Source organism: Osmerus eperlanus, chromosome 24, assembly GCF_963692335.1.
Source record: "Osmerus eperlanus chromosome 24, fOsmEpe2.1, whole genome shotgun sequence".
Taxonomy (NCBI): domain Eukaryota; kingdom Metazoa; phylum Chordata; class Actinopteri; order Osmeriformes; family Osmeridae; genus Osmerus; species Osmerus eperlanus.
In genome coordinates, this window is record NC_085041.1 from 2,720,851 (window position 1) to 2,746,147 (window position 25,297).

A 25,297-nucleotide genomic window follows, 5' to 3' on the forward strand; every position below is an offset into this window, starting at 1 on the left:
GACGCAACTGGGCAACACACACACACACACACCTTCAGTGACTCTCAAATCCGCCCCCCTCCAGCTGGCTGAGCTAAGGGTGGAACACAGCCAATAGATTTACGGTCAATTCAATGAGCCTTGTGGACCTTGTTCCCTTGTGTAAGCCCTCAGTGACCCAGCATTGATATGACATGCTGTAGGTGTACTGGACATGCTTGTCTCTCTCATGAGCCAGCTCCTGTCTTTACCTCAGACCCTGCTACTCCCTGCTCCTCAGACCCTGCTACTCCCTGCTCCTCAGACCCTGCTACTCCCTGCTCCTCAGGCCCTGGTACTCCCTGCTCCTCAAGCCCTGGTCTGGCCCTGCTTGGGAGGGGACAAGGAGCAGGGGAAGGAAGAGGAATAGATGGAAGAGGAGTGGGAGATCGCGGGGGGGGGGGGGGGGAGAACGAGAAAAGGAAGGTTAGAAGGAGGAGGATGAGGAAAGGGGGGAGGGAGTGGAGGAGCAGGAGAGGAAGGAAATGTGCAGGGGGGGAGGGGGAGGGGAGAAAGAGGGGGCTCGTCTGATTGGTCTCACTCCCGTCGTAGGCGCAGTGGGGATTCCGTTCGCTGGAGCGCAGGATCGGCTGGACTTCCATCATTCCTCCAGCTGCAGCCCCTCAGCACATCCATGCAGTAGAGGGCTGCACCCTGTACCAGACAACGCACAAGGGCAAACAGACACATTCAGCTCCATGCCTCCTTCATGCTTTCGCTCCTCCTTGGCATAGCCACATAGCCACAGCATACTAAACCAAATAATGTGTTGATATTTCTCCCTGATTGATTCCAATGCGGTCAGCAGCATATAAAACATATTTACAGCTGAGATCCTTATCTGGCACAGGCTATACACAGCAGGTGGGTGTTATTCAGAGGAAAGAAGAGGAAGAAATTACAGTCGACGCTGGATCTAATAATCAATCTCCTACACCTATTTCCATTCAGTTCAGTGGCCATATTGTGTTGCTCAGGTCTCTGTTGTGTCTGGTGTAGACTGCATCCACAGGGGACTGTATTCCTCTCTGCTGCCTTGTAGTCTTCAATAGGCAATTAGAGAACACCGTGAAGCCTTACCTGTCCATCAATCTCACTCTGTAATTTAGAGCTGCGAATGCAGGCATTTGCCTGCCTGGAGGAAGAATGGATGGCTGTTCATATGACAGGGAGGGCACATAATCATAAACATTCCATCGGGGGGGGAACCCAGTCAAAAACTGACATCCATGGATTGTTGTTGTAATCGAATGAATGACAAGTGATTGCGCTTTGTAATGAAGGCAGCAGAGCATATTGTGAAACTGCTTTGCTTCTTAATGGCTTTATTAAGGAACCTCACTCAAATTGCAGCGTAGAAAATTCAACCACCGAAATGAGAGAGCTCCTTGCCAGGAAACGGAACGGATTCTCCAAGCCACCGCTAATTGCTCCAACAGCGGGCAGATGTGCCTCGCTCGCCTGCCCAGTTTCAACGTTATTAAAATGAAAGGAGCCTCAAAGCATGAAATGTTGTCACTAAACCGAATTGATTTACGACCGCATTTACAACATGATCTCACTCACGTTTCCGTCATTTCTCCCCGGTGTAATAAAGATGTATCTATGGCTCTGAGAAATTAGGCTGTCGTTGTAGCATTAACGACAGCTTTCCCCCAAAACTAACTTCAGCTAAAAAGAATCGGCTAGAGAAAGCTGAGCCTAATCAAATCAACAAGGGCAGACTGTCTACAACCCATTTCAACAGCTTCACGGTGTTACCAAAACCAGCCCAGCAGACCATAAGATGCCTCTGCCATCCTCTTCAGGATTCATGTCTCCAGGCAGAGTTTTATGTAGCACGTCCGCAAACAAGGTTAGTTCATTCAAACTGTCAGTGTGGTGAGTTACTCTGGCGTTTATGGAGGCAGGGTGAAGACTTAGATATGTTTCCTGCTGTCCTGGCTCCTGTGTTCCTCATCCAGCATCCAGGATTAATGACCTCCATCATCAGGGGAATGTGCAAAAGTGCCCACTGCTCATAACCCCTGGAATAGATGACCGTCGGCCCAAAGGCCAGGCCTTGCTTGTTTACCTCTTGAATGACAGTCAGCAGACCTAGAGCTTCCATCTCTGCCTCAACACCATGTTTTTCTGTGCATCTGTCAGTATATATCTGCCTCCCCTCATTTTCCTCTTTCCCTGCAAATCTTTTGTCCATCTGTTTTTGAAAGCTACAGAAAAAGAAGGTAGCCTATTACACACTTTTCCCTTCTCCGTCTCTCATTCTGTTGCCTGCATTCTGCTTTTCCCTACCACTAATGTCGCTTACTTCTGAAAAAAAAGAACAACAACACATTGCAGAATGTATTTTCTTTTTCTATCCATTCTTGCACTCTACAGCATCTTCTGTTCTATAACAACTAATCCCCCACCCACTCTATCTCTCTCTCTCTCTTCCACACACACACCTCTCTCACACACACACATGACAATTGCGCACCATCAATCACACGTTACCCTTTAACTGACCAAATGCTTTGACCACACACCTGGTGTTTCAGTCACTGCAGTGATGCTGTGAAACAGAGGCTACGGTGGAGGACCCTTTGAGAACAGCTGTTTGAACCCCAAACCACCCACTTCCAAACTGCAATTTTCACAGAGGGCCGTTCCATCAGGTTCTGTAATTCAGACGTATTGATCTCAGCATGAGGTCCATCTGAAATGAGCGAGATCTCCTACAAAAACAACCCACTCCCCCCTCTCCTTCCCCGGCAGAAAGCTAGACAAAAGAAAGGCTGCTGTTGACTGACCCTATATCTGTGGCCTGTGGCATATATGGTTATCTAGAAATGTAAATGTTACTCGCGTTTTGTCCTTTTTACTTAGCTATATGACCATGGACATTCTCTACATTCTAGTTCGGTTGTTTACATTATGACTACAATGTGTGTTAACGGATCAATGCGTATCTAGTACGTTGCTACCGCCTACTTTCCTTCTCGTTTAGACGTCCAAACGGTTGCATGAATTCAGCTCAGATTTGACATGACTTTACTTTATTTGGCCCGAGGACAACTCCTTTCAGAGGCAGAAGGTCCCTACTTAATATAGCATGTGAACACAATACCACCGTTATGTAGGCTAATATAACAACAAAAATAGGCATAAGCTAACATTGCCAAATAGGGTGAAATAGAGTATGTTTGGGTGTTCAGGTCAGAACATTTAGTTGGCTGTAGGATTTTAAAAAGCACTTGTTGGACGTCTGGTCTTACCTCTTATCTTCATGAAACAATGTTTGTTGTGCCCAGAGCTGATCAAACTGCAAAAAATCTTTCCAGGAGAAGGGAAAGTACTTAATAAATTAACAACATTGCCATCTAGTGGACAAAAGGATAAAATAAACACCTGCCATTTCTGTCGTAAAATGTTTTACTTCTTCTGTAGTTAAATACGTCTACTTGCCCTCACTGCAAACATCAGACATGGCTTCCTCGTTGATCTGCGGGGAAACACAGAGCAGGTTTGGAAATGTAGTCGGCTAAATGTAAACACACGTTGTCGTAAGAATTAAACTTCGAGTACCTTTGTGCATGACATTTTTGTATCTATAAACAAAATACATGACTAGCTTTAGGCTACATTTGTCTTGGTAGCATCTCATGAAAAGCCCACATTTTGACAGTGTTTATAAACTGGACAATTATCATTCACTGTCCCTGTTGTCTACAGAGTGAGTTCGGTTTTGAACAGAGACGTTAAGCAGTTCGGGAAGAAATACATGTTCGATAATAACGAGGAAACATGTTGGAATTCTGATCAGGTAATATGCCCGCTAAAGTTGACGTTGGTGTTCCTCATGTGGCCAGTAACAGTGACACCGCATTTGAATGGCATGCTTTTGCAGGGGGACACCCAGTGGGTTGCCTTAGAATTTCCACAGCCGGTCCAGGTGTCCGAACTGAGGTTGCAGTTTCAAGGGGGCTTTTCCGGAAAAACATGTAGAATGGAAGGTAGTCCTACATTACTGGGTCATAAGGGTTATACCGTTAACCCTTTTACACAGTGGGCTATAATGACCCCTTTCTCGCTGGAGTGCATCCATGTAGAACCACTACAAAACATACAGTGGCTTCTGTTTTCACAGGATCACCGAAAGATGGAAGCTTTTCAAAAATCGGTGATTTTTATCCAGAAGACGACAATTCAGCACAGATATCCTTTACAGTACTGCGCTCACAGCAGATTAAATAGTCATTTAAACGATTAACAATTCTGTCAATTCAGGTTGTCATCATGTGTACTTAGTCTGAGTCATAACATATATGTTAGTATGGGGGGGGGGGGAGGGGGGCGCCCACACACTACACTCTTCAAACAATATTTTCCTGAGCACTTCTGTCATTACTGCCATGCTTATCCAGTTCTTAACTCCACACCCACAGCTTTCCCATTCGTGAGGCCCCTGTGGTGCACAAGCTAAAAATAGTGTTTGAGAACAGTGCCGACTTTTTTGGGAGAATTATTGTTTATTCCTTAGATGTCCTCGGGGAGAAAGCTTCGTGACGTTCTTGGATGAGAGAGGAGACAGAACCAGAGGACCATGTAGGGTGGGAGGTGATGCAGAGGAACAGGGGTTTATGGTGGCACTACCCATAAACTGAGACACAGGAGAGGAATGTGGAACCAACATGACCTGGTTAAGATCGTTACTTTTTTCATTTCTTAAACAAGAGGACTTCTGCACAGACTCAATGTCAGGATTTTTTATTGGTGTTGAGTGTAAATACATTTTTGAATTTGGAAAGATTATGAAGCAGAGATTGTGCCTTGCAAATGGCATGCCTTCCCAGACAAATATAAAAATGCATGGTTTGGTTTTCAAGCTTGATTACTATTCATTTGTGCTTTTGTTTACAAAATAAACTTGAACTTGAATTAACAAATGTTTGGCCCTCAGACCAGTCAAATGCTGTATAATGAATTGAGTGGGACACAAAAAGTAACAGTATAAACTTCACTGTAATCTTCTCTGAATGTTCAGCGCTGACTGTGCACGTACCACATACTATACATTATTATGGAATGAAACGCAACCATGGAACCACTGTTCATAACTGTAATAAATACGTGTTTGATCCTTGTCAACTCCTGGTCCACTCACAGTCTGACAGAAAATCTGTCTGTGGAGCTCCAAGTCCCTGAGAACATCTTGACTTGCTTGGTGTCCCAATACTTTTTACAGGATCTTCAGAATATGATCACCCAACACCTTCTGAACTACCAAAACACACATGAACAAGATTAAGAACAGTGTTTTTTTTAATGCAACTATCCCCCTACACTGTTATCCAGATCTGTAGGGATACCAACCTTTTTTGTGTCCCAATGCAACAGCTAGAGCCATGGGACTGTACCCAGAGTCTGCTTCCATGGTCAGGTCTGCACCTTTATCTGACAAAGGATTATGTATAATATTAGCCCATGTCATGAAAGCCATTTAGCCTATTAGTGTAGATAGTAGTAAATAGTTAAAGTGTTACCTACCCAAGAGTGCCTCCACACACTGAACATGGTTACCTCTTACAGCATAGAGCAGAGGAGTACCACCGTTCTGGAATAATGCAACGAGTGTCAAACAGCATATTTCCATGAAATACATTAAGCCATTTTACTTTAGGAATATTAACGCTAGATCCTTTACTCATACACAAGTACATTGTCGACATGTGTTTAGTGACCATATATGTGCTATAAATGACAGTTATAACCCTACCCAGTCATAAGCATTGACGTCTACACCGTATTCCAGAAGACATTTGACAAGGTCGGCGTAACCTCCGGAGCTGGCCAGGGTCAGGGCACTCTCTCTCTCCAAAGCCATGGTTCTGGGATCTGCCCCCTGTGGCACAACAGCAAAAACACAAGCACTACACTGAAACCACTGGTCAAGGTCATGTATAGGGAGCTTACCAGCACCCCAAGAGATTAAACCGATAAATTCTATAGTTCAAGATGCTCTTCGAAAATAGTCACCGCAGTGATGTTGTGAAACAGCGGCTGCGGGTGGAAGACCCTTTGAGAACAGCTGTTTGAACCCCAAACCACCCACTTCCAAACGTCCGTTCTCTGACCTTCTCCAGGAGGAAGTCCACCATGGTTTTCTCTCCAAACGCCGCCGCCCACATGAGAGGAGTGTAGCCCCGTTCATCCTGACTGTTCAGGAGAGAGAGATCTGCAACGCACCGCAAACACTGTGTTCAGGAACCTCAGAGCGTGTTCCTGAGGAGCTAGCTCTGCTGGTTTCTGCTTGATCCTTTACCTAACGTTCTGTGATCGATGAGAGTAGTCATGTTGATTACAATTCTGGTTGGATGAACACTTTTAGGATGGTAGCTACAAGGATCAGGGACGGAGTGCCTTGGTCTAGTCAGTATGCTTGAGGCAACACCTGTCTACATGGACTGTAATGGTCTGACTGATTCACCTCTGTTTAGATGTGTGACCACCTGTGACACTTCTCCCTGGGCGGCCAGTTGGTGAACAGACAAAGCTGGCGACAAGACAAGTCTCTTGTTAATATGAATAAACCGATTAATAAAATATTGCATTTACATAAATCAAATCCTAACAGTGTCAGAGAAAGGTGTTTGGGCTTGAGCCAGTTTACCATCCAAAGTAGCTGGTCGGACTGTGACCTCGTTCCCTCGCTGCCTGTTGGTTAGTGTGGTGGCGTATTTCAGCAAACTCTCCTCATCCACGTCAGGGTTTTCTGCCACTAGACAAGAATTGGGAGAAAATAAATTTTTGCACAGCTTTCCTGTGTGAATTTTTGGAGGGCATAAATGCATTGCTATACTATTTGCAAAATGTGATTCAGATCACTGGTTAATATTAAGAAAGATTACTGTCTATCAATGTTTTGGAAATAGTATTTTGTACTGCTAAATTACAGCAGTGGGGGTTAAACGTAATCAAAAGTCATCATTTTAACTAACTGTTTGGTCGAGGCCGAAATGTAAATATGATAGTTGTCATACCATAGGGCACGCATGGTTCAACAGGTACTGCAAGCTTGTCGTCAGCATCTTTGTCCTCCATTGTCTCTGTGATCTAAAGAAATAATACATTATCAGCCTACATTACTAGTTTGTAAAATGTAAAAACCTATAAACAGTAATTGCACGCATGCATTATGATCTAATGCATCAAAAATGTGTCACATTTGACAGTAGGCTACTTAAGATATATATTTACTGAAGCTAAGCAATAAATAATTAAGTAATCCCTCACTTAATTCGCCATGAATTCAAGTATATTCAGTTACAAATGTAAGCAAATAACGCAAGCATAATTTCCTTTAACTTCCTGAGATCAAACTGAAAGTAATTTTATATAAATTCCCATGATGCAATTCACTTTTTATATGATTATTTTTTAGTTCAATCACATTCAAAAATCCTCTCCGTAGACTTAAAGTGAAGTTTGATACATCTATCCCATTAAACCACAACATTAACGTGATAATATAATATGAGTACGTATCGTTCAAGTGCAATCGTGTAGGAACTATTAATCCCAAACACCGTTTAACCCGGTTTGTGGTAGGTGTACCAGATTAATAACAGGGAAGTCATTCTTAATAGCATTTCCGCTTTTGCTAGTTTGGCCGTAAAATAAGAGTATGTCCAGAGAATGTCTAGAACGTGCCATAACTTGTGAATTCAGTTTAAATGATTTTATTTATGTATTTATTCATCTAGTAATCTCAAAAAATTGTATTATTCCGTTAAAACCACAGAAATAAAGTTTACTTCTGAAGTTCAAATAATAAAAATAATGTTATGACTTTTATGTTGAAGTTTGGAATAAGACAAGCGGAACTTAGATTTCTTATTGCAGCCAGTTTTACCCGACCCTGCGAGATGTCTACAGTGGCAGGCTGTATCTAGAATCAAAACCTAAATAAAAAGAAGGCTGTATTTAGCCATCGCGTACATTAGCAACAACGCTTTGAGTAGCAACATATTACTATATTAATAAGTGCCGTTTTGTGTATAATATGGAGGACCAGGAGATGCATGTGAAAGTCAAACGAGGTAAACGAATATGAACGAATCTTAAACATTTGATCTGGTACTGTATCGCTGTCAGACCGATTTCTAGCTAGCACCAGTTAACAAAGCTATCTGTGAGAACGTAGGTTCAGTCAGTTAGCAGCTTACTTGTCATCAGGATCAAGATACAGCTAACCCGCATCTGCTGTGTGTTTTTGTCTGCAGTGACTGACAAGTTTACTGAGAGTATGTACGTTTTAGCCAACGAACCATCAGTGGCTCTTTATCGTCTGCAAGAACACGTCAGAAGGTCGCTGCCTGAACTAGTGCAACACAAAGTAAGTATTGAATAGGTCATAGGTGTCTGTTTGCAGCTCGGTCGCTGTTAGCAAATACATTATCTTGTCCTGTAATGATTCAGAAGAATGATATGGTACGTTGTTACAGCTAGAGGCCTCTTATCAGTGATATAGGTTGTGGAAATATGTTTAATCAATGAAGTAATTTCTGTTGATATGCAGACAGATATGCAAAGCTGGGAAGAGCAAAGTCAAGGAGCAATATACACTGTGGAATATGCATGCAGGTAAAGCAAACACAATTTTTATGAGGGTCCGTTTAGGAAATAATTCAGACTGTGAATGCGTTTCATATGTGTCTATGCGAGCATTTCACATATGTGGGTGTGAGTTTGCGGTAGTATGGATGTGTGTGAACGTTTCATATGTTTATGTGTTTCATATGTGTTTGTGTAAGGACAGTCTGAATTATTTCCTAAACGTCCCCTAATACATTTTCTTCACATATATTATTCAAATAATTCAGTTTTCACTGTATTATTTGCAAAACAATAACACGTGTTTGTCCATCTATTTCTAGTGCTGTGAAAAGCATGACAAATAGCAGCTTGTACTTTAAAAGTATAGAAGGCCTCCTTCGTCAAGCCATCAGCATGAAGGAGCAGATCAGCAACACCCAAGGACGCAGGTAGGAGGCAGTAGAAACTCTGTTTCAAACAAGTGCACCTACTGCAAACGGCACATTTCAAACACATCCGCTATCCACATGTTCCACCGCTGCGGACTAAACAATAGTCTTTTTGCGAGGGATGGGCTTCAATTTCCACATTTTGTCATCTTTCGATTTTTTGGTGTTATTTTGTGTGTTGTGTGCTGTATACAACCTATTCCTTGCGCTCACTTCCATCATGTTTATGAGATCCCATCAACCAATCCAGCTATTTAACACATCTGGGCAAAATCATCCCAGATTTAACCTAGCACCAACACTTACTGTACATGTCCATCTTATGCTTAAACATTCTTACATCAACCCTGAGAGACTTCGGATTTTAATTTCTCATTTTTGTTCTGTCTTTTCTTTTCCCACCCCCCCCTCCCTTTCCTTTATCCCCTTTCACCCACTCGTGCATGCAGCATGCACGATGCAACCCTCTCTCCAAGTCCTCACGCAGTCCCACCACATCCCCATGCCACTTCCTCATGACCTTTGGCTGCATTTCTCCAAGGTTAGTAGTTCCGCAGCCAAAGGCACCCAAAGCTATTCTTAGACAGGAGGAGTGATCCATATTTGATGGAAATTCAAGAAAGATGAACGAAAATGACCTTGTCATATGACCGTAGCTTTCGCTCAGGAATTAGGCAACTTTTTTAGTCTGTTGTTTCACACTCGCCTCACATTTATTTTCTTTTAACAATATCTTAATTCAAAAGTTCAGAACAAGTATGCAGACTACATGTTACAGTACATACATTAACTAGGCTTAAACAATGTGAAACCAACACTTTTGGCAATGTCTTTCTAGTGTGTTTCAACAACCACCCTTAGTCTTTTATAGCATTGATTGGTAATTTACAGTGGATAAAATCACCTTGTGTAGCATCACTGATGTTTAATATTCAATACAAACTAAGTCAATATTTGTGTGTGTGCCTCACACTCTACACATAATAATCTACAAATAACTTCATCATTTTAAGTTTTATATTTTCTAAAAGTGTTTGCCTGTAACAAGTGTAGTGATATAAACAATTGAAATCGTTAAAAAAATAATAATATCAGAAACAAGACAGTGTTTAATCCACCACATACTACAGATATGAGCCTATAGAAGTTGGCGATTGTTACCAGGGTGACCACTGTCACAGAGTCTGAGGATGCATTGTCTTACTGAGGCAACCCCGTCAGTAAGCTGTCGTACTCGGCCCAGCTCAGCCTGCATATCCATATCCAAGCCCTGGCCAACCCACTCCTCTCACACCGTCGAGTCACACCAGCGTAGAATCTTTACTGGAGGCGCCCGACTTGCGAGCCAGCACACTTCTCATCTCGTTGTTGATGCCGTTCCAGGGTTTAGTCTGAGCCTGCAGCAGGCCTGACTCTGTGGACAGGGTCCTGTGCATGCGGGGGACACTGCCCCCACTGCTGTAGCCGTCCTTGTCGCTGCCGTGGCTCTGGGGCCCGCCTGGGGGGGAGTACTGCTGCTGCTGCTTGGGGTCAGTGCAGGGCGGGTAGGAGAACTGCCGGTGGAGGTAGGACTCTCCGCGGGGCCTACGAGGCTTGTCCCCCGCGCTGAGCACCTCACAGGGCCGGGCGTCAGAGGGGCTGCCGCCGTGGTCGTTCCGGTACAGGGTGTCGGGGTGGTCTCCGCAGTAGTGTTTGGTGGCGTGGCAAGCTTTGACCAGGGAGTGGGTCACGATCACCAGCAGAACCAGCACCCCCGAGGACAGGACGCAGACGCTGGCTATGCCTGTCTCGACCTCAAACACCAGGAGCATGTATATGGACATAGCTGCAGGAGAGAGACACAGACAGGTATATAGATAGGTCAACAGCCGAGATCGCTCTCCTTGTCTGAATTTTTTTGTGTATTTCTAAATGGCGGGTCAGAAAATGCCATTGCGTCAGTTGAGCGCATTGTTTTAGTCCATGTCATGAATGGAAACCATGTTTGCAATCTGAAGAGGTTTTATTAGTGTGACTTTTCTTGACTCATCATTGTTTTGGTGTTTAGGAGGCGGGTTGTGGACCAGCCCGCGCTGAAGGAAGGCGGAGAGAGGCACAGCTCTGGGACGTGATCTGCTGCCCTCTGTTCCCCCCCCAAGGGTCAGGAGAGGGTTCAGAGGTCAACACCTCCTCCATCACAGTGGAGCTCTGCCCCCACCTTCGTACCCACTCAGTGGAATGGAGGCCCAGCCAGCCTGCCAGGTCCTGCATTAAGACTTCTCAGTCGTACTGCCACTTATCAAAGACAGTATTGTTCGGTCTCGTGCATCGCTTAGTTTGAACGGGACTTGCTCCAAATGGACTTTGGATACTGATCAATCTTCAGCTTGTATTTCACTTTGGTCATTGAAAATTTAATTCTACAAACGTTTTTTTGTATTTTTTTTGGCCAGAGTCTGAATGGAGGTGACGACGAATAAATTAATCAGCTTTTGTCAAAATAAAAGTACTTACACGTGTTCAAACAGTATGAGGGTTTAACATTTCTTTTGTACCATTTACGCCTGTTATCTTTCTCATCATGAATGACCTCTTACCTGCCAAGTACACTGAAATCCCAAGGCAGAACAGACCAATGGCCACATGACGGACAGCTCTGCTATCCAATAGGAACCAGTCTGCCCTGTCAAAGAAAATGGGAGAGGGTGCAATTGGATCAGTAACAAATACAACTTGTATAAGGTGACCCTATTGCATATAGTTGATGGCTCCTTAATGGTCTTCGATTCTTTATGCCTGTGTCTTTTTGTTGTGAAATATGGTCATAATCTAATATACTATTAGCTTTATAAACGTGAACTATCCTACCCACAAACCTTACTGGAGCACATTTGCAACAAACAAAAAAGTTTAACATTCTTGGCTGTGTGCCAATATAAAATGTGTGCAAAACTAAACATGTCGAAAACCATGAATTGTTGATCCCCGCGACCGCGAGTTAAGGAATGTCCTGTCTAAAGCAGGGGCTTTGAGAGGTCCTGAAGCGGGCAGCTAGCTTTCTAAAACAACGTGGGAAAGGGCCAGCCTGGGGCCGTGGACTGGGTGCATAATGAGCGGTGGCCATTGTTTAGGAGTTTAGTGACGGGTGGGGGGTCGACCAGCTAACGACGCAGTTCCCCATCACTCTGAACCAAATATTATGAATGATGAACTTTTAGTTGGATCATCAATAGATAATATTAACCTATTTGTTATGAATGCCATATATTATTTTGAGCTACCTTTTAAGTTCACTGTAGGCTACATGCCGATGGCCTAAAGCTATGACAGGTGTATCAAGAAAAAGATATTATTTTTAATGGTAGCCGGCCAATGATTAATAGATTATGAAGGTACCTCTCCGTGTCTTCCTCTCCTCGACATATCTCCGTTGTAAAATAACTGTGTAGAAGGCATACCACGACTGAGCTCAGATTCAGAGTGAGGGACAGAGCGGAGAGGACCGTAGACACTGGTAACAGCATAACCCAAACATGAGTTGGCACAATAGATAAAGGGGGAGATTCCTTCACGGCAGATTGTTGTGACTGTAGCTGAAAAATCAAAATGACCGATAGCACAGACATGATCGCAGATAGAATCCCCAGTAGCGATAGGACCATTAGAGAGCGCTGGCTGTATTTGTACGTCATGTTTTGGTCGTAAATCACCAGTTTCGGGACGCTTGTGTTCCTCCAGGAAAAGTTGTCCCAGCGTGGAATCCACTTTATCTTGCTAACTCTGGCAAACTTTACTGAAGTCCTGCGTCAAGTCAAAAAACGTCCGAAGTTTTTTTAATGTTGGAATTCAGGGATCTTATCCCGGATCAAGAACTATGCTAGTTATTTGCCTGTTGCGGGAGCGCACCCGCTACCCTGAATGAACATGTGATGTTCCTTAAATCCCCAGATTAAAAACTTCGCAATAACAAAAGGCTTTCACTCAGATTCTCCTAAACAATGCGTTGATGTTCTCCTCCAATGCCGCACAAGCGAATAGAAAACGTAGCCTATTTGCCAATATCGCTCTCATTTCCAAACATGATTGATGAATTAACATTGCTTGAGTTTTTTTTATGTAACCACAGAATTGCCTATTGACCACAATAAAAAAGCAAGGGTTATAAAAATAAACTTTGAACTTTTAAATAAGTATAGCCTTAATAACACGAATTTGATAGTCTGCACACAACTTCATGTGTTTTCATAGCCTATACGTAGGATCAGTCCTATTATTTTATGAACAAATTCTAAAGTCTTAGGCTATAGAAAACATTTAAATGTTCTAGATCTAGGATAATCGTTTATCTGTTGGATTACTTGAAGCCTATAATCAGCTACTCAACACAACCAAAGCCGATTTGATAACCTGACATGATTGGTGTTTTGTCACTTTAGAAAAAGGAAGATATTTCTAGACATGTGATTACAAATGTGTAAACAGTCCATTAAAGCCTATAGATTTGTCGTTGTTATTTGATTTAAAAAATGTAAGCAGTAGCTTTTACAACTGTTGTGGTTCTAACGATACACACATTCAACATGATATCCCCAAATGACCACTAAAACCAGTTGATTTTAGGTAGAGTACTATTTTCGTAAACATTTCTAGTCCACTTTACCTGCCGTGTTAGTGGATATAATGTGGCTGCAAGGCCTTCGGGCTAGAGGGGTGGGCTGTCGATGCAGCAGAAGACGCTCTGGATAAGAGCGTCTGCTAAATGACTAAAAAATGACTAAATGTAAGGTGGAGGGTTTGGGGGAAAGGTCTCTCTCGGTGCTGTCACGATAGAGATAAGCATGTGGCTATAAAAGTAAACGCAAAATAATTGCTCTCACACATACACACTGACCATGGAGGTTATTTCTGAATTCGACAGCTTCACCACATGTACTAAAATGGCAGTCGCTGATGTTGTCAAAAGCAGAAGTGAGCAGTTTCAGGAAAACAAAAAAGAAGTCTAAATATGAACACTTTCCAAGGTCTCCTTCGTCTGACTTAGGCCTACAATGCACTCAGTTTTAATATTTGGGGTTAACACTTTGGCATCACTAATTCCTGTGGAGCCATTGACAATCAGCTATGCACAACTATACAGCATGCATAGACATAGGCTTGTCAGTAGTGTATTGTTCGGGAGTGTAACCAGGTGATTTACCTGGTTAATCTACAGGTAAGGGCTGCGTCTAAACCAATCATTCTCTTCTGGAGTAAACAAGCTACTCCCATTCTGGAAGGCCACCAATAGGAAGGGATATAACAATCCTCTGGGATGTTGCTAAGTCTTGCATCAGCGTAGCATTTTGCATGCAGTTATAGCATGGACTCCTTACAGTGTGTGTGTGAGTGAGTGAGTGTGTGTGTGAGTTTGTGCGAGTGCATATGTGTGCGTGCGTGCGTGTGTGTGCGTGCCCTGGACATCTCCCATGGTTGATTGTTCTATGTTAATAACACTTGTCCTTATATTATTTTTAGGAGTGATGAAAGCAATGTGCCACGTCCCAAGAATAGGCAAGAATAATGTAGCTCATATAAGTGATTGAGTTATTACCTCTAAAAATATCTATTAAGCTAACAGTATGTGGAATATCCTTTGAACCATCTTGTTGATGGGCACATTTATTCTGAACTATATTTGTACGTTGATTGGAGTTTTAGGAAAGTTTAAAAAGTGTATAGGGAATATGCATGAGAAAGTCCATGAGTTTAAACACAATTTACATTTACATTTAGTCATTTACATTTAGTCATTTAGCAGATGCACAATTTAAGTTCAAAATGTCAGTCTAACATTACTAGGACAAGTGAGATATTTGGAAGCTCTTATCGAGACTCAGATAGGAACCGGAAGAGGAAGAGAAGACAAATTTATTCTTCCCATATTTAAAATATTATAGATTTGATGTACCCATCTTGTTTTCATTTTGATTGATTCACCTGCATAGCCTATATTACTGACGTTAGGCTTCCAGTCCCAAAGCCAAAATGAGGGAGGCAACGTTCAAGACTATTAGAGCTAATAATCAATCTCATGGTCATAAATAAAACTATTCAGAGCAAATAAGTTGTCAAAAAATCTGTAAACCCAATTGGTTGGACGCTGCGGTTATTAGGCGCATGTGTTCTTTTGGAAACAAAGTATAGAGACAACAATGGTCAGAAATAGACCAACATACATGTAACAGTCCAAGGCCTGGCCTACGGCGAGTGTGTTGTGTGTGGGTGTGGGTGTGTGTGTGTTAGCGAAAGAGCGAGAGAGAGAACAAGAATGACAAAAGAGAAGCTTCAATACAGTGTATAATAGTTAAATGAACTGTAGATATGATAATTTATTATTATAGAGTCATGTATCTCCAAAGCAACTAAGATCACATGGGCTAACAAGACACTGAAAACAAAATGTGACCAATTGCCATTTTTTCTGCATATCCTAGGTCAGTTTGGCCTAAAATGGCTATAGGAACTCACTAGATCACGATTTATAATAACTCTGTTGAAGACTCAGTTCCTGCATGGTGTAAAGATTTGGTTTAGTCGCTCCATCATCTGTATCATTGAACCGGACAGTTGTCAGAAAGATTTAATCGTAATTCGGCTTGCATCATGCCATGAACCTCTATCAATTACAAAGACCAACCCTCCGTGAATGGTAGCCAGAATGATATGAGGGAATGTGAGTTTATAACGGTCGATCTGGTTTATTTTTAAATCACAAATATGTCCTAATAGTAGCCAAAGGCTTTCCAACTGTTGTTGGCAAATGTTTTAACATACTGCAATTGCCTTGCCATCTAGCCTACAGTAAATGGTGATCTAACAATAACATAAACTAAGGAACGAACATATCAGTGTGGCATATCGCTATTTAAAGGTACTGTTGTGACAGACTTCATTGAATGGTAGCTTACTTCTGGAGCGTTGTCTCCTGAAATGATCGCTGGCACGGAGGCGGATGACTGTGTCGTCGCCGTAAACCAATAGCACCGATGAGAGGGCGGTTTATGCTAATTTAGAGGTGGGCTGAAGCCAGCTGCTGCTGGTGATGTTGAGCGCGGTCGGAGGCAGCGGTCCTGAATCAGCTTCGAGCATCAGGTGGACGTCTCTCTAAACCAAGGCTGGCAAGATTTACTCTAGAGACAGCGACAACGCACCCTGATTTAAAACATAAGATATCATATTAACTGTATCAGTTGCCATATTTGTAATAACCGTCTCAAACATAGCAGTCAAGGGGGGAAAGAAACCGGAGAAACATTAGACAACAGGTGAGCATGAGATTCATTTGTTTTTTTCCCTTTGATGGAATCCTGTGGTCTCATAATATTCATTCTTCGCCGTCTTTCTAACATTTGAAAACCGAAGGAGGGTAACATGTTACTTACGCGGTGTAACTGTATTATTTTGCCTTTACGGAGGCAAACAGCCTCCCCAAATTAGATGGGATGCTTGGTAACTTAGAGACAGACCAGTCTAATATTAACTCGAGTATTTTGAATGACGTCAGTAAATTAGTAATTATTTTGAAGTCTTTGGGCCACTTATTCTTAGCAAGGACAGTCACAGAGGCTTTATTTTTAGTGCTGAAGCTTGTCCTCGTGTATCTTTACAGATATGGGATGTTAGTCGTACTGGTACTGTACGGGCCTTTTTCTAACGGATCAAATCACAAGCTATAGTATTAAGTATTTTGTTCACAAGTTCCAGTTGTTTTCAACGTCTGAAAGGAAACAAAATTAGCCTATTTGGAGAATGTTTGGCTTCAATGAGACTGATATACTGACCTATAGATTCAATTAATTATTGAGCTGTTGAGGAGCCATTTGTAATTCACATCATTATACTGACAGTAGAGCTCAGCAGTAATTTTAAACTAGTTAATATTCAAATTGTGATTCCCCACAACATAACCAGTTAAGGACAAATACTCAAAAGACAGACTGAAATTGAAGCCTTGTTAATACCATAAATTGTATTTGATTCTTAGCGTGTAGATGTATTTTTCTATTCATAACAATATTCACAATCTCCCTAGAGTTGAAGAAACTTTAAATCAAGCATCTCTTCTGAGGCCAGCCATCATACCAAGGTCTTGACTATCTCTGGTCTTCAAAAATCCCATGACCTTTTTAAAACGATCAGATGTCCTCAATCCAGCCTCCACCCTCTCTATTCTTACCCTATCAGAAATATCCAGGCAATTCGATTATCTCCTGTTAAAATGAGCAAAATATTTCTTCACCTCCGCTTTGCAAATGCCTGGCCAGTGCAGGGACCTGGTGTAAATAAGCCCACATGCTTTCTTACCGATTGACTTTTTGGACTTAAAATACACAAGAGACATATAAATGAAGACATATTAAGGTTTCACAGCTTAGTTATAGTTTCCCTACAAATGCTACCGCTTACCACAGATAGTATGAAAGACTCAGTGACAAATTAAGTGTAAAATTTGTGGGGGAAGTGTTGCTAAACAACAACACTTCCCCTTCTATCATCCAAAGTTACAGATTACGGGTATACAAGTCATTCATTAGACCCTTCAGAGTGTTCGTCTTGACTTTGGGTTTTTCTTGCGAGTCAAGGATATGCAAATAGGATACCAACTTTCTATTTCAGGCAACGGTTTTAGGCCCATTTTCTCATCTTGCCATTGAGACGGAATGACTGACATGAGAAAACAGACCCCTGGGATGTTTTTTCAGGTGTTATCAACTCTACTGCATGGTTTCGTATGAGCGCTATTTTACTCGAGTGCAAACTGTGCCTTGCCTTCTACTTAGGGCAACAATTCGCAAATCAAAATCATTGTGTGGGTTGGACGGCAAAACAGTATTGTTCATTATACGTGTGTTTGTTTACCAGACGCTTTTATCCTAAGGGACGTGCAAAAGTGCAAATGACACAAAGCAAACATTGTACATGAATTACTCATTTAAAAATGCAGTAGTTAAAGGTATTACCTCTGTGTCAGGGTCAACGCCATTCACATCAAGATGTTGTTGATGCCATGTTGTTATAGCATCGACATGGTTCGTGAAGGACAAAGCTGTTTGTTGTTGGATTTCACGCTGTGTTGTCCCTGTGAGACATCCAGCAATTAGTCTGGTCCTCAAACCCCAGGGGGCAGTTTGTCTATGAGAGAGTGGGCCTGGGTTACACTAAGAAGCCTGCCATGTTTGTGTGTGTGTTCGGTCTTTTCCATTGTCTGACCTCTGGGAAGGCGTCAGAGGAAGCTGGGCACTCCCCGGGAGCTGAGAGCCCTAGGGTGGCCGTGCGAGTGCAATGATTGCACAATTACAGGGTCCTCTCCCCGGGTGCGTCGATCAAGCGGCGTTTACGTTCATCAAGGATTCTGGGTTTATTTCTGGAAGGCCAGACTTTCTCCCCCTGACATGAGACACATTTTCACATTTCACAAACCAGTCAGCAGAATGTAAAACTTGACAATCCATTTTTCACTGGACTCCCCAAGACTGTGTGTAAAACACAGCTACAACCTTAAAAACCTCAACTGGTAGTGCTACTGTCTTATAGGACCTCACTACATCCCATAATTATCTGATATGAGGAGTGAGTGTTCTCGGTGTACCAGCTCTTTGGAGAAGGTTTGAAAGAGCTCCACAACCACAACGAGGTCCCCTTATCCTTGCTGTTAGAGTGGAGGTGACATTGGCCCCCTGAGAGCGACTGGTTTTGTCTGTGGTGAGTTGGTTATTAACTGAGTGACAGGAACATTCTGATAATGATCTTTTTCCCTCCCCTGAACCTCACATCTCCCCACTTGCCTCTATTCTCGGCACACTGGCTGAAGATACTCTGCTTTAGTATAGTCTTCACTCCAAGGCTCAATGAGTCAATCAAACTTTTCAGTGGATTTTAAGTCCTGTTAAACCTTAAACTTCATTGTACTTGTACATTTTCTTTGTTTGACAGACGATTGGGTCCAAAACAACATACAAAATGATCCCAGTTTGAATCCAAATCAATTGCGATTAATGTGAGTAATTCTAACTAATTGAGTGCTGTGTAAGGGGCCAAATATGAGATGTCGTTGACAAGTATAGCTAAAAACCTTCCGATATCGTGAGGCGTGCGTGTACAATATCCTGTCCTACAAACGCCGTCACTGCAGTGAACGCAGCGCTTTATAAGGTTCGAGAGGTGGATTCCTCCGAAATGCCCCAAATGCCCGTGTGCCAAGCGTGGGCTTGGGGGGCAGCGGGCACTGAGGGGGTCGTGGGAACACATCATCATATCCGCTCGCCATTCAGAGGACCGGGCTCCAAATTTAGATGAGGTCACATGTCCAGTATGAGGGGAAAACCAGGGGAAGCTCCTCTGGGCTTTACACCAGCAGAGACAGACACTGGAGAATGCGGTGGTTCAGGGTGGTTCATGTCACTGAGCAAAGCAGGGAGAAGGCCCGTCAAGGCTGGCGATGCTGCGGAACAACCGCTGCAGTGAGGTGGCTGCAGTGAGGTGGCTGCAGTGTGGGGGCTGCAGTGTGGGGGCTGCAGTGTGGGGGCTGCAGTGTGGGGGCTGCAGTGAGGGGGCTGCAGTGTGGGGGCTGCAGTGAGGTGGCTGCAGTGAGGTGGCTGCAGTGAGGTGGCTGCAGTGTGGGGGCTGCAGTGTGGGGGCTGCAGTTAGGTTGTGGCAGTGAGGTGGCTGCAGTGAGGTGGCTGCAGTGAGGTAGCTGCAGTTAGGTTGTGGCAGTGAGGGGGCTGCAGTGAGGTGGCTGCAGTGAGGTGGCTGCAGTGAGGTGGCTGCAGTGTGGGGGCTGCAGTGTGGGGGCTGCAGTTAGGTTGTGGCAGTGAGGTGGCTGCAGTGAGGTGGCTGCAGTGAGGTAGCTGCAGTTAGGTTGTGGCAGTGAGGGGGCTGCAGTGAGGTGGCTGCAGTGAGGTGGCTGCAGTGAGGGGGCTGCAGTGTGTTGGAGCATGGACCTGGAGGTTCTGTTCACTACAATGTGCAAGCTCACGAAGAGAGAGATAAATAGCTGGAATTGCAGCCAACTGTATCAAGGTCAGAGTTTTTTGGGGTTAGGGTTAAGGATCACAAGCTCATTCAGTATAACTCCGGATGTGTTCTGAATCCCAGTTCAATCAAATCATCTTCCCTGTATGATGATCCGAATCCTGCGCCCCGCCCCCTCTCCTTTATCGGGGAAGCAGACATCTTGAATCCTGAGCCTGTCCATACACCTCTTTTTTCAGCCTACCAGAACCTGGGAGAGGAGGGGGTGGTTTAAAGCTAACTTTCCCTTCTCTGAAACACACTATTTTTCTTCTGCTGGCTTTCACCATGACAGGGAGATGTGCTATTTTTAACCCTGTCCATTCTCTCTCTCTCTCTCTCTCTCTCTCTCTCTCTCTCTCTCTCTCTCTCTCTCTCTCTCTCTCTCTCTCTCTCTCTCTCTCTCTCTCTCTCTCTCTCTCTCTCTCTCTTTCTCTCTTTCTCTCTTTCTCTCTCTGTCTCTGTTCTCTCTCTCTCTTTTTCAAGAGAGAGAGTTCTCTATTTGTGTCTCACTCTCCCTCCCTCCCTCAGTTTGTAGATGTGTTCTTGGGGTAACCCAGACTGAGGGGGTGTCAGTGCGGACAGACAGTGAGCACAGTCTAACTTTAGCCCCCATCGCGTAATGGTGATATAAATAAACAGGACGCCATCATGAGGGGGAAGGGTGGGACCGAGGTCACTTAAAGAAAATGGAAGATGACTTTCCCATCAGTATCATACAAAGGTTAAGAGCCATGCACTGTACAATTTTCAGCAACAGTCTATCCTCTTTGTATTGCGATTAAGGCAGTCACTTCAACTATTACATTTCCTGGATGATAATAAATGCAACGAGGACAAAAACAGAAAAAAATATCTTTTTTTTTTACTCTGAAATATACCAGTTCACATAATTCTAGAGGTACGTTGTACATTTTACATGACATGCATTTTGGGGATGATTTCAAACAGGACATCTCAGCTACGAGGATCTTTAAATCTTTTGTTTTTGCAGGTTCAGCCACGTGTTTAGAGCCATAGAACAAGACCATAATGGGCCGAAAGAAGATCCAGATCTCTCGTATTCTGGACCAGAGAAATCGACAGGTATAAGTGCTTTACCTCACCTTACGCCAATGCAACGCTAATGTCTTAATAGACTCCAGTAGAATCTCTAAATGTCGTCTAATTCCTCCTCTCAGGTGACATTCACCAAGCGTAAGTTTGGTTTGATGAAGAAGGCGTACGAGCTGAGCGTGCTCTGTGACTGTGAGATCGCCCTCATCATCTTCAACAGCACCAACCGCCTGTTCCAGTACGCAAGCACCGACATGGACAAGGTGCTGCTCAAGTACACCGAGTACAGCGAGCCCCACGAGAGCAGGACCAACACGGACATCCTGGAGGTGTGCAGAGCTCTGAGAGAAAGATAGAGAGACAGAGAGACAAAGAGAGAGAGACAGAGAGACAGAGAGACAGAGACAGAGAGACAAAGAGAGAGAGAGAGAGAGAGAGAGAGAGAGAGAGAGAGAGAGAGAGAGAGAGAGAGAGAGAGAGAGAGAGAGGTGGAGAGAGCTGTGTTCTACAGCATGGCTTCGTTTCCATTTGTATATCTGTGTTTTTATTTATTTTTCTACTTCCTTCTTTCGCGCTCTTTCTCTCTCTCTTACTCTCTCTCTCTCTCTCTCTCTCTCTCTCTCCCTCTTTCTCTCTCTCTTACTCTCTCTCTCTCTCTCTCGAGTTCTCCCTTCCTCTCTCTCTCTCTCTCTCTCTCTCTCTCTCTCTCTCTCTCTCTCTCTCTCTCTCTCTCTCTCTCTCTGTCTCTATCTCTCTGTCTCTCTCTCTCTCTCTCTCTCTCCCTCTCTCCTTTCCTGTCTCTCTCCGTCCAGTTGTGTTTCTGCCGTGCGTGTCTGTTGCTGTGCGTGTGTGTGACCCGTGTGTTGTCTGTCCCTGCCGGGTGCAGACCCTGCGCAGGAAGGGCCTGGGTCTGGACGCGGCCGAGCTGGAGACGGACGAGAGCGTCCAGGAGGGGGCGGACAAGCTTCCCCTCAGCGAGGGCATGGATCTCTCCGTCGCCAGGCAGCGCTGCTACGTTAGTAACACCTTTTCTCTTGTTCTTCAGATCGCACACCGAGGTCAGAGCTGTGAGTGGGCCCAAACTGGCCATTGATTTATGGTGAAAAGTGGAATGACTCATTTTCGGGGGGAAATGTTTTTGTGTGTGTGTGTTAGATAATATTTTAGACAAAGGGGGTATTTACTGTAATAGAGGAACAGAGGCTTTGACGGATAAAGTTGACCTCATTTCTCAAAAATGTTTTATATCATCGAGCTGTGCAGTGTTTCTTGTTTAGCCAGGATTCAAGTCTTATGAAATCCGTGTCTTTTGTCGACACCGTTATCGATCACCTATCTGCGACTGAATTATATTTCAAAACTGCACCTGATCCTTATCAGATAGAGAAGTAAGCGATGTGTCATCTCCATCAGACCAACGTTCTGTGCTCTTCCCCAGGCTCCCTCCCTCCTCTCCCCAGAGGCCCAGTACTTGGTGTCTGCAGGCTGTGAGAACGGCTTCTCCAACCCGGGCTTGGCTGCCCACAGACCCCAGGCCTTCAAGCCCCTGGGCACCAGGCCGGGGTCAGCTGGCCCCACCAGCCCACACGCTCACGCTGCCTTCATGACACCACACTCAGGTGTGTGACAAGTCCACTTAGTATTGCTAGTTATGTACCCTTAGTATAGTTAGTCCTCATATTTAAATGTTAGATTCCTATATGTTTAATTTTTGCACCTTCCTGCCAAAACAAATTCCTTGTCTGTGCAACTATTTCTAAGAACTAAACAATCTAAGAATACAACAATTTAAATAAAAAAAAAATATATATAAAAAAAAAAAATATAAAAACCATTCCTGTCAAATTGTGGTATATCTTGGTAACTGTAGTCATATGTCACACGAGTGTGTGAAAGTGAAACTATCCCCCTATCCAACTTTGGCAGCTGCTCTGCTGGTCAGCTTTGCCTCTTCCCCCACACCGTGTAGCTATTAGTACACACTCACATGAATTACCTTACTGTGCACTTATAGCCCAACGGGTGCAGTTCCCCGCATCTTGAGTGGTTTCTGGCTTCTTATGGTACTCCAATGAGCTCACAGGAAACCGCAGAGAGAGATAGAGATAGAGAGAGAGAGAGAGAGAGTGAGAGAGAGAGAGAGACAGAATTCTGGGTTGCGAGTAACAACTTGAATATCACTTCCTGCTTCTCCTGGCTAGGTATTGGCTACTCGATGTTCTCCCATGGCAACCTGAGTCGGGCCTTGGAGATGAAGAGTTCGCCCCCGCTGAATCTGGGTAGTGAGAACCGGAGGGGAGAGACCCACCCTGGGATGGTGGCCTCCCGTACCAACCTCAACACCGCTGTAAGGAACTACTGTGCTGCACACAGTAAAACTCAAATCATATAGTTCAGCTGAAATACCTGCAGACTCTCACCTGATGAGCAACAAGGAAGAGGGGGGAGAGGGGGGTCACAGATGTAAACCGGATCAACATAACTTCACAGACATATTCTAACATTATTATAACATATCATATTATGTTACTCTACTCTATCGGAATTTATAACTCATCGTAAGCGTACTGTAACCAGTTATTATTCTTGAAAGTAAACTGACGTGATTTGACTGGATGTGATCCTCTTTGCCCTGACCAGAGAGGCCTGCTTTACCAGAGCATGCACCCAGGAAGCCCCATGGTGACCATGGGCAAATCAGGCCTGCTGGGATACAACCTGCCCTCCACCGGACCCCCAGGTAAGTCCACTGGAGGGACCGTGGATGATGGAATTACTGTCGTTCTAATAGTTTCCACCAGCAGGTGTCGCTAAAGAGGCTGTATCACTAAGCACTAAATAAACAAACATTTTACATCTGTTGCTACTCCCCTGTGAAAATGTTTAAGTTTAGTATTTGGGAATAAAACATTTAAATCGTGCCGCTAAACAGTCACAGGTGTGTTGTTTTATGGTGGAATGGGTGATGAAGGAGGTTTCTCCTGTACTTCCAGAGTACAGTCCTGCAGGTTTCTTACAGCGGACCCCGGCCAACCCCTGGCAGACCCAGCAGCTCCAGGATCAGCACGGAGCTCACCTCAGCCCAGCGTAAGATACACCCTCAGGTCCCTGTGTGGACCATCCCTCTTCCTGTGGGTACCTCTCCTGCAGTCTTTCTCGCTCTCACTTACTCTCTCTCTATCGCGATATCTTTTCTCTCTCTCTCTCTCTCTCTCTCACTTTCTCTCTCTATTGCGATATTTCTCTCTTTCTATCGCGATATCTTTTCTCTCTCTCTCTCTCTCACTCACTCTTTCTCTTTCTTTTTCATTTTTCACTCTCTCTTTCTTTCAGTTTGTTCTCTCTCTCCCCGCCAGCTGAAATATATAACATGCTCCATCTCTGTTCACCTGCTGATCACAGAATGTCCAGCAGAGGGTGCTCCTTCCCCTCCCAGACTTCCACCCCCACCCCTCCACCTCACCCCTCCCTCAACCTCACCATCAAATCCGAACGGGCCTCGCCCGAGCACATCTGCTCCCCAGCATCCCCGCCCCGGCACCACCTGAGGCAGCATTCTCCAATGAGCAACTCCGATTCCACTCACCACTCCCCCCTGGAACCTTATACTGCCAATGAGCTGGAGGACTTCTCCAAGGGGGGCTACCCGCCTGCCCACCACACCTTGGAGGCGAAAGGGGGGTTGCCACTGAGGCAATTAGAGATCAGCGATGGGTGGCAGAGATAGCCGGCGGGGCCCTACCAACACCACGTGCCTGGCCACCCAACACCACGTGCCTGGCCACCCATACCCGTTGCCAACCAACCAACCAATCAACAAGCCACTGACACCCACAGTCCACCAGCCCGGCCAATCACGTGGCTGCCCCACACAGCCAGGGGAGGAAGAAGAGGGCTCCCTAATCCCGACACTTCTACAGAGAGCCTCCCTTCCCTCTCCTGCTACATTAAGAGCTGGTCTCCCCTTTTTTGTGATGAACGTGTGCCTCTGCATCTCTCCTATGACGACATTTTGTCACGTGTAAATACCAACCCTACTTTTCCCGGGGTATGTTTCTGTCTGTGTGCAGACGGGCGAGTCAGCCTTGGTTTAATCCACAAGCCCCTTGCTTGTGGGCAGAATAGTCTGATTCATTTAGCCATGTGCTGTGGCTTCAGCTCCAGAG

At 44.3% G+C, this 25,297-nt stretch overlaps 5 protein-coding genes across 7 annotated transcripts; 3 read left to right on the top strand and 2 right to left on the bottom strand.

Moving 5' to 3' along the window:
- The first annotated feature begins 3,410 nt into the window (after positions 1 to 3,410).
- On the top strand, positions 3,411 to 5,005 carry nr2c2ap (nuclear receptor 2C2-associated protein). Its single transcript, XM_062450299.1, has 5 exons — positions 3,411 to 3,526; positions 3,736 to 3,826; positions 3,911 to 4,016; positions 4,151 to 4,218; positions 4,447 to 5,005. Exons 1-5 carry the CDS (start codon positions 3,489 to 3,491, stop codon positions 4,567 to 4,569), a joined length of 426 nt encoding a protein of 141 aa, XP_062306283.1. The 5' UTR covers positions 3,411 to 3,488; the 3' UTR covers positions 4,570 to 5,005.
- A 138-nt stretch (positions 5,006 to 5,143) lies between these two features.
- On the bottom strand, positions 5,144 to 7,560 carry rfxank (regulatory factor X-associated ankyrin-containing protein). 2 transcript variants are annotated; one of them, XM_062450267.1, is made up of 9 exons: positions 7,297 to 7,560; positions 7,044 to 7,116; positions 6,674 to 6,781; positions 6,491 to 6,556; positions 6,138 to 6,238; positions 5,780 to 5,905; positions 5,551 to 5,617; positions 5,377 to 5,457; positions 5,144 to 5,278 (listed from the first exon to the last, which is right to left on the bottom strand). In XM_062450267.1, exons 2-9 carry the CDS (start codon positions 7,102 to 7,104, stop codon positions 5,265 to 5,267), a joined length of 624 nt encoding a protein of 207 aa, XP_062306251.1. In that variant the 5' UTR covers positions 7,105 to 7,116; positions 7,297 to 7,560; the 3' UTR covers positions 5,144 to 5,264. The 2 variants fall into 2 exon arrangements, with proteins under 2 accessions (XP_062306251.1, XP_062306250.1); XM_062450266.1 differs by having other exon boundaries at positions 5,144 to 5,283.
- Positions 7,561 to 7,890: 330 nt separating this feature from the next.
- Positions 7,891 to 11,556, top strand: borcs8 (BLOC-1 related complex subunit 8). Of its 2 annotated transcripts, XM_062450301.1 has the most exons (6): positions 7,892 to 8,102; positions 8,286 to 8,398; positions 8,582 to 8,646; positions 8,940 to 9,047; positions 9,497 to 9,588; positions 11,095 to 11,556. In XM_062450301.1, exons 1-5 carry the CDS (start codon positions 8,066 to 8,068, stop codon positions 9,564 to 9,566), a joined length of 393 nt encoding a protein of 130 aa, XP_062306285.1. In that variant the 5' UTR covers positions 7,892 to 8,065; the 3' UTR covers positions 9,567 to 9,588; positions 11,095 to 11,556. The 2 variants fall into 2 exon arrangements, with proteins under 2 accessions (XP_062306286.1, XP_062306285.1); XM_062450302.1 differs by lacking the exon at positions 9,497 to 9,588 and having other exon boundaries at positions 7,891 to 8,102.
- On the bottom strand, positions 9,603 to 13,033 carry tmem221 (transmembrane protein 221). Its single transcript, XM_062450257.1, has 3 exons — positions 12,423 to 13,033; positions 11,624 to 11,709; positions 9,603 to 10,872 (listed from the first exon to the last, which is right to left on the bottom strand). Exons 1-3 carry the CDS (start codon positions 12,716 to 12,718, stop codon positions 10,349 to 10,351), a joined length of 906 nt encoding a protein of 301 aa, XP_062306241.1. The 5' UTR covers positions 12,719 to 13,033; the 3' UTR covers positions 9,603 to 10,348.
- Positions 13,034 to 16,140: 3,107 nt separating this feature from the next.
- Positions 16,141 to 24,891, top strand: mef2b (myocyte enhancer factor 2b). Its single transcript, XM_062450246.1, has 9 exons — positions 16,141 to 16,330; positions 21,070 to 21,161; positions 21,257 to 21,460; positions 22,018 to 22,146; positions 22,570 to 22,750; positions 23,333 to 23,478; positions 23,772 to 23,871; positions 24,125 to 24,218; positions 24,534 to 24,891. Exons 2-9 carry the CDS (start codon positions 21,108 to 21,110, stop codon positions 24,856 to 24,858), a joined length of 1,233 nt encoding a protein of 410 aa, XP_062306230.1. The 5' UTR covers positions 16,141 to 16,330; positions 21,070 to 21,107; the 3' UTR covers positions 24,859 to 24,891.
- Positions 24,892 to 25,297: the final 406 nt, after the last annotated feature.

What these genes read in the sequence shown, in the direction of transcription:
- nr2c2ap (XM_062450299.1), top strand. Translation starts at nt 3,489, where the DNA reads ATGGCTTCCTCGTTGATCTGCGGGGAAACACAGAGCAG. An exon ending in TGCGGGGAAACACAGAGCAG is followed by an intron (nt 3,527 to 3,735) that starts GTTTGGAAATGT and finishes TGTTGTCTACAG; the next exon opens with AGTGAGTTCGGTTTTGAACA. An exon ending in AAAAACATGTAGAATGGAAG is followed by an intron (nt 4,017 to 4,150) that starts GTAGTCCTACAT and finishes CTGTTTTCACAG; the next exon opens with GATCACCGAAAGATGGAAGC.
- borcs8 (XM_062450301.1), top strand. Translation starts at nt 8,066, where the DNA reads ATGGAGGACCAGGAGATGCATGTGAAAGTCAAACGAG. An exon ending in ACTGTGGAATATGCATGCAG is followed by an intron (nt 8,647 to 8,939) that starts GTAAAGCAAACA and finishes ATCTATTTCTAG; the next exon opens with TGCTGTGAAAAGCATGACAA. An exon ending in AGCAACACCCAAGGACGCAG is followed by an intron (nt 9,048 to 9,496) that starts GTAGGAGGCAGT and finishes TCGTGCATGCAG; the next exon opens with CATGCACGATGCAACCCTCT.
- rfxank (XM_062450266.1), bottom strand. Translation starts at nt 7,104, where the DNA reads ATGGAGGACAAAGATGCTGACGACAAGCTTGCAGTACCTGTTGAACCA. An exon ending in CCGACCAGCTACTTTGGATG is followed by an intron (nt 6,557 to 6,673) that starts GTAAACTGGCTC and finishes TCTTGTCGCCAG; the next exon opens with CTTTGTCTGTTCACCAACTG. An exon ending in ACGTCAATGCTTATGACTGG is followed by an intron (nt 5,618 to 5,779) that starts GTAGGGTTATAA and finishes GCATTATTCCAG; the next exon opens with AACGGTGGTACTCCTCTGCT.
- tmem221 (XM_062450257.1), bottom strand. Translation starts at nt 12,718, where the DNA reads ATGACGTACAAATACAGCCAGCGCTCTCTAATGGTCCTATCGCTACTG. An exon ending in GGAGAGGAAGACACGGAGAG is followed by an intron (nt 11,710 to 12,422) that starts GTACCTTCATAA and finishes TTTCTTTGACAG; the next exon opens with GGCAGACTGGTTCCTATTGG. An exon ending in GATTTCAGTGTACTTGGCAG is followed by an intron (nt 10,873 to 11,623) that starts GTAAGAGGTCAT and finishes TCTCTCCTGCAG; the next exon opens with CTATGTCCATATACATGCTC.
- mef2b (XM_062450246.1), top strand. Translation starts at nt 21,108, where the DNA reads ATGGGCCGAAAGAAGATCCAGATCTCTCGTATTCTGGACCAGAGAAAT. An exon ending in TCGCCAGGCAGCGCTGCTAC is followed by an intron (nt 22,147 to 22,569) that starts GTTAGTAACACC and finishes GCTCTTCCCCAG; the next exon opens with GCTCCCTCCCTCCTCTCCCC. An exon ending in GGAGCTCACCTCAGCCCAGC is followed by an intron (nt 24,219 to 24,533) that starts GTAAGATACACC and finishes TGCTGATCACAG; the next exon opens with AATGTCCAGCAGAGGGTGCT.